At 43.4% G+C, this 12409-nt stretch overlaps 1 protein-coding gene across 1 annotated transcript in view; it reads left to right on the forward strand.

The window, feature by feature from the left end:
- Nucleotides 1–12409, forward strand: part of kirrel1b (kirre like nephrin family adhesion molecule 1b) — a 258724-nt gene that overhangs the window by 240384 nt on the left and 5931 nt on the right. Inside the window, exon 14 of the mRNA XM_034183743.1 lies at nt 4514–4588. Within this exon, the coding sequence (XP_034039634.1) occupies nt 4514–4588 (75 nt within the window). The remainder of the gene's footprint in view (nt 1–4513; nt 4589–12409) is intronic.

Genomic DNA, 12409 nt, shown 5'->3' on the forward strand with positions numbered 1-12409 from the left:
CTAGAAATGAGAGCTGCTCCATCCAAAGTGGGATGGATGCCGTCTCTCCTAACAAGACCAGGTTTTCCCCAGAAGCTTTGCCAATTATCTATGAAGCCCACCTCATTTTTTGGAGACCACTCAGACAGCCAGCAATTCAAGGAGAACATGCGGCTAAACATGTCACTCCCGGTCCGATTAGGGAGGGGCCCAGAGAAAACTACAGAGTCCGACATTGTTTTTGCAAAGTTACACACCGATTCACTGTTAATTTTAGTGACCTCCGATTGGCGTAACCGGGTGTCATTACTGCCGACGTGAATTACAATCTTACCAAATTTACGCTTAGCCTTAGCCAGCAGTTTCAAATTTCCTTCAATATCGCCTGCTCTGGCCCCCGGAAGGCAATTGACTATGGTTGCTGGTGTCGCTAACTTCACATTTCTGAAAACAGAGTCGCCAATAACCAGAGTTTGATCCTCGGCGGGTGTGTCGTCGAGTGGGGAAAAACGGTTAGAAATGTGAACGGGTTGGCGGTGTACACGGGGCTTCTGTTTAGAACTACGCTTCCTCCTCACAGTCACCCAGTCGGCCTGCTTTCCCGGCTGCTCGGGATCTGCCAGAGGGAAACTAACGGCGGCTAAGCTACCTTGGTCCGCACCGACTACAGGGGCCTGGCTAGCTGTAGAATTTTCCACGGTGCGGAGCCGAGTCTCCAATTCGCCCAGCCTGGCCTCCAAAGCTACGAATAAGCTACACTTATTACAAGTACCATTACTGCTAAAGGAGGCCAAGGAATAACTAAACATTTCACACCCAGAGCAGAAAAGTGCAGGAGAGACAGGAGAAGCCACCATGCTAAACCGGCTAAGAGCTAGTAGCTGCGCTAAGCTAGCGGATTCCTAAAAACACACAAAATGAATAATGTGTGAATAATTTAGAGGTGATTCAGCAGAGGGAGTGCTTTAGTTAAGGCACGTGAAGATTACACTGTGAAACAAATCGTTATCTAGTTAACTAGATCAATCTAACTGCGCAGATTTAACAGCTAACAGATACAGCAAAACACCGCTGTGCTCCGGAACAGGAAGTGATACAATACCGCAGTGAGAGCCAACCACCAGTAGAGGCAAGCAAGAGCTCGCCTCAGCTCATGACTGAAGAGGTTTCATCAACCATAAACACATTTTTAAAACACATTTTCAATATCATAAATCATTAAACTTTCAAAACACATCATCCTTTTGCCACTTTTGTTTTTTGCCATAAGGTAGATGACATATAACATGCTCGTAACCTTGAGTGGAGCCTTGCGGTGAATTAAGAGTTATTAGTAATAATAATAGTAAGTCCCTTTGGCTGCTCCCTTGTTTGCACTTGGGGTCACCACAGCAAATCCAAGGTGGATCTGCATGTTGAATTGGCACAGGTTTTACGCTGGATACCCTTCCTGACGCAACTCCACATTACATGGAGAAATGTGGCAGGGGTGGGATTTGAACCCGGAACCTTCTGCACTGAAACCAAGCGCATTAACCACTTGGCCACCACCCCTGCCAAGAGAAACTTATAATAATTATTCAAATATTAATAGACTCTTAACTATCACTGGTTATGAGAAAAGAATGGTCCCCCCCCCCAAAAAAAACACTTAAACGCCAAAATTTAAATTCTGCTAAGTTCCCAGGTCAATCCAGTACTTGATGGGCATTTGTTTCCCAGGAAGCTTCTGTTGCCCAATGCTCGGTCAAACAACAGGTCAACCAGTTCAACAGACAGATGAGTCATCTGCTGAATGGGTTCATTTTGGGTCACATGAAGTCATGGTGGATGGCAATACAAATTTTCAGTAAAGTCCCATAAAAACAAACAGCAGAAATGTCCAGGAGCCTCATGTACAAAGGCTGCATACCCACAAAAATGTGGCGTACGTCCGTCTCCACACTAATGTTTAGATGTATCAAAAGTGAAATGACCGTGGAAACGCGTGGTGCCCCACGCCAAGTTCATGGCTGACATATGCACGTTTCTACAGCTGTTGTTCCACTGCCGACATGTAGAGGTGATGCTGGGAACTGTTCATAGTGTGAAAACAAGAAGTCTTCAGAGTGATGTGCACATCAGAAACACACTGATGAACAATTAACACACCCACGTGTTTGCAATTATATGGATGGATATAAAAGCATCTGCAAAGTGATGTGTATAATGGCACTAACAGTGGCTGCGTTAACATTGTTAGTGTTGTGAAAGTGTAGGAACATGGACCCACAACAGGGGGCGCAAATGAACGGACAATGGAGAAAGTCAAATAAAGCTTTACTGTTGTGAATACGCACAACAAACACAACAGATTACAATTGTGGTTATAACCAATTCTAATGGTGTCGTGTGGGCAGGCTCGACGATAGGAGACGTCTGTCCGAGTCGAACCGGAACCACTCGATTTTCTCCGCCACCGGACCCCGGGAATACTGGAGCCGCCAAGTCCCGAACTCCCAGGTGGCCACTGCCTCCGCTCGTCGGATCCGGTACTGCTGGCGAGGAACAGAAACAGTCAGATGTGGGTGCGGCTGCACCCAGCAACACGTAGGGTGGAAACACCACCTCCACCTCTAATCAACAACAACACTGTAGTGCAGGAATGCGAGTACTTATCCCAAAATACAGTCTCCTGCTGTTCTTCTCTCTTTCTGTGCAAAGCAACAAAGTATTACTGTCAAGAAAACAACACAATAGGCTGAGTACGTTACCTCCTTGGTAGAGCGATATCTCGGCAATGAGGTGGAGATGCCGTCCAGCTGATATACCCTTCAGCTGATGGATGTCAGCTGTTTTGGTTGATGGGTGACAGCTGTCACCTTGGCTGCTCCTGTGAGGCGGCAGCGCCCTCTGGTGCCTGGAGCCCGCACTCTAGGCAGGGCGCCCTCTGGTGGTGGTGGGCCAGCAGTACCTCCTCTTCAGCGGCCCACACAACAGTTAGAGGACTTTGCAAATGGTGCAATCCGAGGTAAGCGTGTATTCAGGCAACACAAGGATTTTCTTGCAAATGACAATAATTGTCTCATAAGCCCATTTTGTTGAACAAGGCCGCTGTTACAGGGGTTGTGCACAGAATTGCAATTGGCCCAAAGCGCAAGTTGGCATACAACCGAAGACCAAAAAGGCCAAAGACACCTTCTGGTCATTTCACTTTGATTAAAGTCACGTTGTTATAATCAAAACAACCCAAAAACTGTCAACTTATAAAAACCGAATGACACTTAATGACAGCAGTCATAAACGTTTATGACATTGGCATAATGTTAATGACACGTTCATGATTGTGTCATGTAACAGTTATGACAGTGTCATGCCACTATTACAACGATACCTTCAAGTAAAGTGTCACCCTTGTATCATACCATGATGTCATTAATTCATTATTTTATATCATATTTTGAACAAGCCCCCAAGATACTTAAACTCCTCCACTTGGGGCAGTAACTCTCCCCTGACCCAAAGGGGACAGTCCACCATTTTCCAACAGAGGACCACGGTCTCAGATTTGGAGGTGGTAATTCTCATCCCAGTTGTTTCTCACCGGGTTCAGTGCACGTCAGAGGTCACTGCCTGATGAAGCCAACAGAACCACATCATCTGCAAAAAGCAGAAGGGCGGCTTCTGATGTTTTACAGATGCTTTACTGGACCAGACCATCATGTTGAAGACAATGGTTTTCTCTAGTTACCAGTCAATTTTCGCTCCTATCCTCACCTATGGTCATGAGCTTTGGATAATGATTGAAAGAACAAGGTTGTGGATACAAGCAGGAGAAATGAGATTCCTTGTCGGGTATATGGCCTCACACTCCTGGACAGGGTGAGATGCTCGACAATCCGAGAGGGAGCCAGCTGAGGTGGTTCGGGCACCTGGTGAGGATCCCCCGGTGGTCTCCCTAGGGAGGTCTTCCAGGCACGTCCAACTGAGACGAGACCCGGGAACGACCTAGGACACACTGGAGGGATCAGATTTCCCAGCTTGCTTGCGAATGCCTTGGGATCCCCCTGGAAGAGTAACAGGCCTTGGCAGAGGATGGGGAGGTTTTTTTTGAGCTACTTGGTTTGCTGCCACTGTGACCTGACCTGGATAAATGGCAGAAAATGAATAAATTAATTTTTTGGATATTGATTGGTCTGGGCCCTTATACAACACGTGCAGCTGTCCTCTGTACAGACGTTTACAACAGAATAGCAAAAGATTTCATGCTTGTTTTCCTTTAAAAATCGTGCTTTCGACTCTGGTAGTGCCGAAGAACCAATCGAAGAGGCTGTGGCGGCGGCGTGGGCGCGCTTTTAAAGCTTGCCTCTTCTTCTCAATGACTCGCCGTTTCACATCGTCAGCTCTCTTGCGATAAAAAGCTGAAACTCTGTTTTCCTTTCCCCTCTCTCTCTTCCTCCTCATTTGCTTTCTCACCCTCCCTGTTTCCGTGTGTGTGTTTCGTTGTTTGATGGTTTAGTTTCTGCCCTCTGTTTCCCTCTCTCCCTCCACTCAGCCCTTCAAAGATGACATGGACCTGAAGCAGGAGATGAGGAGTGAAAGTGACACCCGGGAGGAGTACGAGCTCAAGGTGAGAGGCCGCACCGTATTTGTGAAACTTTTTTTTTTTCTCTGCAGCATCTTCAGCCTCCTCCCGTGCATGACGCACAGACATCATCATCATGAGTGTCGTGAACATTGATTTTCTCAGCTTCAGTATTTGCACTGGAGTTGAAGAGCACATTAGAGACACATTTCAATTTCTTTAAAGTTATTCGACTCCACCTATGAGGTCATTATACGGTAACTAAATTATATTCACACTTGTTTGTTTTTTGCTCCTCTCATCTTGTTGCAGATGTTTGAGTTGTGTCTTTGAGCTGAGGCTTTGATTGGTTGTCACATTTGTCAGATTGTTTGTGGTTGCTGTATCAATGGCTGGAGTCTACATATTTCTCCGTATTCACATCATTATTTGACAACGTGGACACAGGATTTTTGGGCATCAATAGCCTCCTGTTATTGCACTGATCAATACTAAGATCCAGACTTCCAATGACTTCCTGAACTTGGCCATCAGATGTGTATCTGTATGTAGTGCCATGTCTCGGGGTCTTCAACCTTTAAGATTGAGGTATGACTGGGAAGAATTTCTGGAGTCATGAGGTCGCTGGACAGATGTTTGGAGATGTCTTTGCAGAAGAATGAAGGTCCAGGTCTTCAGGGTCCTAGTGCTTCCTGTCTTACTGTATGGTGATGATACTTGAGCACTCACCAGTGACCTAAATCAAAATCAAATAAATTTTTTTTATATAGCGCCAAATCACAACAAACAGTTGCCCCAAGGCGCTTTATATTGTAAGGCAAAAGCCATACAATAATTACAGAAAAACCCCAACGGTCAAAACGACCCCCTGTGAGCAAGCACTTGGCGACAGTGGGAAGGAAAAACTCCCTTTTAACAGGAAGAAACCTTGAGCAGAACCAGGCTCAGGGAGGGGCAGACTTCTGCTGGGACTGGTTGGGGCTGAGGGAGAGAACCAGGAAAAAGACATGCTGTGGAAGAGAGCAGAGATCAATCACTAATGATTAAATGCAGAGTGGTGCATACAGAGCAAAAGAGAAAGAAACACTCAGTGCATCATGGGAACCCCCCAGCAGTCTAAGTCTATAGCAGCATAACTAAGGGATGGTTCAGGGTCACCTGATCCAGCCCTAACTATAAGCTTTAGCAAAAAGGAAAGTTTTAAGCCTAATCTTAAAAGTAGAGAGGGTGTCTGTCTCCCTGATCTGAATTGGGAGCTGGTTCCACAGGAGAGGAGCCTGAAAGCTGAAGGCTCTGCCTCCCATTCTACTCTTACAAACCCTAGGAACTACAAGTAAGCCTGCAGTCTGAGAACGAAGCGCTCTATTGGGGTGATATGGTACTATGAGGTCCCTAAGATAAGATGGGACCTGATTATTCAAAACCTTATAAGTAAGAAGAAGAATTTTAAATTCTATTCTAGAATTAACAGGAAGCCAATGAAGAGAGGCCAATATGGGTGAGATATGCTCTCTCCTTCTAGTCCCCGTTAGTACTCTAGCTGCAGCATTTTGAATTAACTGAAGGCTTTTTAGGGAACTTTTAGGACAACCTGATAATAATGAATTACAATAGTCCAGCCTAGAGGAAATAAATGCATGAATTAGTTTTTCAGCATCACTCTGAGACAAGACCTTTCTGATTTTAGAGATATTGCGCAAATGCAAAAAAGCAGTCCTACATATTTGTTTAATATGCGCATTGAATGACATATCCTGATCAAAAATGACTCCAAGATCTCTCACAGTATTACTAGAGGTCAGGGTAATGCCATCCAGAGTAAGGATCTGGTTAGACACCATGTTTCTAAGATTTGTGGAGCCAAGTACAATAACTTCGCTTTTATCTGAGTTTAAAAGCAGGAAATTAGAGGTCATCCATGCCTTTATGTCTGTAAGACAATCCTGCAGTTTAGTTAATTGGTGTGTGTCCTCTGGCTTCATGGATAGATAAAGCTGGGTATCATCTGCGTAACAATGAAAATTTAAGCAATGCTGTCTAATAATACTGCCTAAGGGAAGCATGTATAAAGTGAATAAAATTGGTCCTAGCACAGAACCTTGTGGAACTCCATAATTAATCTTAGTCTGTGAAGAAGATTCCCCATTTACATGAACAAATTGTAATCTATTAGATAAATATGATTCAAACCACCGCAGTGCCTTTAATACCTATGGCATGCTCTAATCTCTGTAATAAAATTTTATGGTCAACAGTATCAAAAGCAGCACTGAGGTCTAACAGAACAAGCACAGAGATGAGTCCACTGTCTGAGGCCATAAGAAGATCATTTGTAACCTTCACTAATGCTGTTTCTGTACTATGATGAATTCTAAAACCTGACTGAAACTCTTGAAATAGACCATTCCTCTGCAGATGATCAGTTAGCTGTTTTACAACTACCCTTTCAAGAATTTTTGAGAGAAAAGGAAGGTTGGAGATTGGCCTATAATTAGCTAAGATAGCTGGGTCAAGTGATGGCTTTTTAAGTAATGGTTTAATTACTGCCACCTTAAAGCCTGTGGTACATAGCCAACTAATAAAGATAGATTGATCATATTAAGATCGAAGCATAATTAATGGTAGGGCTTCCTTGAGCAGCCTGGTAGGAATGGGGTCTAACAGACATGTTGATGGTTTGGAGGAAGTAACTAATGAAAATAACTCAGACAGAACAATCGGAGAGAAAGAGTCTAACCAAATACCGGCATCACTGAAAGCAGCCAAAGAGAACGATATGTCTTTGGGATGGTTATGAGTAATTTTTTCTCTAATAGTTAAAATTTTATTTGCAAAGAATGTCATGAGGTCATTACTAGTTAAAGTTAAAGGAATACTCGGCTCAATAGAGCCCTGACTCTTTGTCAGCCTGGCTACAGTGCTGAAAAGAAACCTGGGGTTGTTCTTATTTTCTTCAATTAGTGATGAGTAGTAAGATGTCCTAGCTTTACAGAGGGCTTTTTTATAGAGCAACAGACTCTTTTTCTAGGCTAAGTGAAGATCTTCTAAATTAGTGAGATGCCATTTCCTCTCCAACTTACGGGTTATCTGCTTTAAGCTGCGACTTTGTGAGTTATACCACGGAGTCAGGCACTTCTGATTTAAGGCTCTCTTTTTCAGAGGAGCTACAGCATCCAAAGTTGTCCTCAATGAGGATATAAAACTATTGACGAGATACTCTATCTCACTCACAGAGTTTAGGTAGCTACTCTGCCCTGTGTTGGTATACGGCATTGGAGAACATAAAGAAGGAATCATATCCTTAAACCTAGTTACAGCGCTTTCTGAAAGACGTCTACTGTAATGAAACTTATTCCCCACTGCTGAGTAGTCCATCAGAGTAAATGTAAATGTTATTAAGAAATGATCAGACAGAAGGGGGTTTTCAGGGAATACTGTTAACTCTTCAATTTCCATACCATAAGTCAGAACAAGATCTAAGATATAATTAAAGTGGTGGGTGGACTCATTTACATTTTGAGCAAAGCCAATCGAGTCTAACAATAGATTAATTGCAGTGTTGAGGCTATCATTCTCAGCATCTGTGTGGATGTTAAAATCACCCACTATAATTATCTTATCTGAGCTAAGCACTAAGTCAGACAAAAGGTCCGAAATTCACAGAGAAACTCACAGTAACGACCAGGTGGACGATAGATAACAACAAATAAAACTGGTTTTTGGGACTTCCAATTTGGATGGACAAGACTAAGAGACAAGCTTTCAAATGAATTAAAGCTCTGTCTGGGTTTTTGATTAATTAATAAGCTGGAGTGGAAGATTGCTGCTAATCCTCCCCTCGGCCCGTGCTACGAGCATTCTGACAGTTAGTGTGACTCGGGGGTGTTGACTCATTTAAACTAACATATTCATCCTGCTGTAACCAGGTTTCTGTAAAGCAGAATAAATCAATATGTTGATCAATTAATATATCATTTACTAACAGGGACTTAGAAGAGACCTAAGGTGACAAATGGATGTCTTTGGTATGAGGTCTCTGCGGAGGATCCTTGAGTATTGGTGGAATGAATTCATATCTAACAAGCAGTTACTTGAGGAGACTAGGATGAAGAGGATCACTCACATTGTGAGAGAACATCAGCTTCAACATTTTGGCCATATGACATGTTTCTCTGTGCATGATCCAGCAGGCAGGTGGTGAAGTGTTGAGGACCCCAGTAGCTGGAGAAGGCCAAGGGGATATGCAGGTTTCACATGGCTGCGGCAGATAGAAGGTTATTTTGGAGGAGTGGAGACAAACCAGTTGTCTGGTTGGATGGTTGCCATCTAGTACCCAAGGCAGCTTCGTTGCACCATGGTTGTGACGAGTGCAGCACCAACACATGCTCCTGGACTGAATTCTCCACATCTATCAGTCATTTCATTGTTGTCAAGTATCGTTAGCGCATGATCAACTCTCCATTTTGGTTGATTTTTTTTTTTTCCATTTTGGCCATACGTGGTCTGTTGAACTTCCCGATTGCTTGGCATGAACCGTGTTTTTATTCCAGAGTCCAGCTGTGGAGCAGGTGAGACCACAGGATGGTTGTCATCGAGTTTTTTGGTCATAAACGTACCGCGTCACATGTCACTCCAACTTCATCGCTACATTGTGGATTTAGCATGAACAACAGCACACCACCGATGTTGCCCATTTCAGTCTGCATCAAGACAGTTACAGATTATTCAAAGTTGTTTTCTTGATCAGTTTATCAACAGGACTAAACATACCCTGAACAAAAATATAAATGCAACACCTTTATTTTTGCTCCCATTTTTCATGAGCTGAACTCAAAGATCTAAAACATTTTCTATATAAACAAAAGACCTATTTCTCTCAAATATTGTGCACAAATCTATTTAAATCTGTTTTACTGAGCACTTCTCCTTTGCCGAGATAATCCATCCCACCTCACAGGTGTGACATATCAAGATGCTGATTATAGACAGCATGATTATTGCACAGGTGTGCCTTAGGCTGGCCACAATAAAAGGCCACTCTGAAATATGCAGTTTTGCTTTGCTTTATTGAGGAAGTCTTGGGGGGGGGGGGGGGGGGTGTCAGAAAACCAGTCTGTATGTGGTGTGACCACCATTTGCCTCACAAAGTGCAACACATCTCCTTTGCATATAGTTGACCAGCAGCCAGATGCCATCAAATGTGAGAATTTGCTCACTCAAGTTGGTTATGACGACGAACTGCAGTCAGGTCAAGACCCCGATGAGGATGACGAGCTTAGATGAGTTTCCCTGAGATGGTTTCTAACAGTTTGTGCAGAAGTTCTTTGGTTCTGCAAACTGATTGTTGCAGCAGCTGTCCGGGTGGCTCGTTTCAGACAGTCTTGGAGGTGAACATGCTAGATGTTGAGGTCCTGGGCTGGTGTGGTTACATGTCGTCTGCAGTTCTGAGGCCAGTTGGATGTACTGCCAAATTCTCTGAAATGCCTTTGAAGACGCCTTATGGTAGAGAAATGAACATTTAGTTCACGGGCACCAGCTCTGCTGGCCATTCCTAAGGCACACCTGTGCAATAATCATGTTGTCTACTCAGCATCTTCATCTGCCACACCTGTGAGGTGGGATGGATTATCTCGACAAAGGAGAAGTGCTCACTAACTTGGTTGGTTAGACTCTTTCTCTCAGATTGTTCTGTCTGAGTTATTTTCATTAGTTACTTCATCTAAACCATCAACATGTCTATTAGACCCCATTCCTACCAGGCTGCTCAAGGAAGCCCTACCATTAATTAATGCTTCGATCTTAAATATGATCAATCTATCTTTATTAGTTGGCTATGTACCACAGGCTTTTAAGGTGGCAGTAATTAAACCATTACTTAAAAAGCCATCACTTGACCCAGCTATCTTAGCTAATTATAGGCCAATCTCCAACCTTCCTTTCTCTCAAAAATTCTTGAAAGGGTAGTTGTAAACAGCTAACTGATCATCTGCAGAGGAAGTGGTCTATTTGAAGAGTTTCCATGTCAGGTTTTAGAATTCATCATAGTACAGAAACAGCATTAGTGAAGGTTACAAATGATCTTCTTATGGCCTCAGACAGTGGACTCATCTCTGTGCTTGTTCTGTTAGACCTCAGTGCTGCTTTTGATACTGTTGACCATAAAATTTTATTACAGAGATTAGAGCATGCCATAGGTATTAAAGGCACTGCGCTGCGGTGGTTTGAATCATATTTATCTAATAGGTTACAATTTGTTCATGTAAATGGGGAATCTTCTTCACAGACTAAGGTTCTGTGCTAGGACCAATTTTATTCACTTTATACATGCTTCCCTTAGGCAGTATTATTAGACAGCATTGCTTAAATTTTCATTGTTACGCAGATGATACCCAGCTTTATCTATCCATGAAGCCAGAGGACACACACCAATTAGCTAAACTGCAGGATTGTCTTACAGACATAAAGACATGGATGACCTCTAATTTCCTGCTTTTAAACTCAGATAAAAACTGAAGTTATTGTACTTGGCCCCACAAATCTTAGAAACATGGTGTCTAACCAGATCCTTACTCTGGATGGCATTACCCTGACCTCTAGTAATACTGTGAGAGATCTTGGAGTCATTTTTGATCAGGATATGTCATTCAATGCGCATATTAAACAAATATGTAGGACTGCTTTTTTGCATTTGCGCAATATCTCTAAAATTAGAAAGGTCTTGTCTCAGAGTGATGCTGAAAAACTAATTCATGCATTTATTTCCTCTAGGCTGGACTATTGTAATTTATTATTATCAGGTTGTCCTAAAAGTTCCCTGAAAAGCCTTCAGTTAATTCAAAATGCTGCAGCTAGAGTACTGACGGGGACTAGAAGGAGAGGCATATTTCACCCATATTGGCCTCTCTTCATTGGCTTCCTGTTAATTCTAGAATAGAATTTAAAATTCTTCTTCTTACTTATAAGGTTTTGAATAATCAGGTCCCATCTTATCTTAGGGACCTCGTAGTACCATATCACCCCAATAGAGCGCTTCGCTCTCAGACTGCAGGCTTACTTGTAGTTCCTAGGGTTTGTAAGAGTAGAAATGGGAGGCAGAGCCTTCAGCTTTCAGGCTCCTCTCCTGTGGAACCAGCTCCCAATTCAGATCAGGGAGACAGACACCCTCTCTACTTTTAAGATTAGGCTTAAAACTTTCCTTTTGCTAAAGCTTATAGTTAGGGCTGGATCAGGTGACCCTGAACCATCCCTTAGTTATGCTGCTATAGACTTAGACTGCTGGGGGGTTCCCATGATGCACTGTTTCTTTCTCTTTTTGCTCTGTATGCACCACTCTGCATTTAATCATTAGTGATTGATCTCTGCTCCCCTCCACAGCATGTCTTTTTCTTGGTTTCTCTCCCTCAGCCCCAAACCAGTCCCAGCAGAAGACTGCCCCTCCCTGAGCCTGTTCTGCTGGAGGTTTATTCCTGTTAAAAGGGAGTTTTTCCTTCCACTGTAGCCAATGCTTGCTCACAGGGGGTCCGTTTTGACCGTTGGGGTTTTACATAATTATTGTATGGCCGTTGCCTTACAATATAAAGCGCCTTGGGGCAACTGTTTGTTGTGATTTGGCGCTATATAAAAAAAAAATTGATTGATTGATTGATCTCTTAGAACCTCTCCCGGGATGCGGTCTGGTCCCGCTGCCTTACATGGGTTGATTCTAAGCAGGACCTCCTCACATCCCCAGCAGCCACACTGAGGGGCAGTTCACCAGGTGGAGGAGTCAGTCTGGTGCAGGAGGATCTGTTGGATGCTTCAAAGTGAGCATAAACTGTGTTCGGATCATCAGATAGAGAAGGGTCCCCTGAGCACACTGCAGCCTTC

Source organism: Thalassophryne amazonica, chromosome 12, assembly GCF_902500255.1.
Source record: "Thalassophryne amazonica chromosome 12, fThaAma1.1, whole genome shotgun sequence".
Taxonomy (NCBI): domain Eukaryota; kingdom Metazoa; phylum Chordata; class Actinopteri; order Batrachoidiformes; family Batrachoididae; genus Thalassophryne; species Thalassophryne amazonica.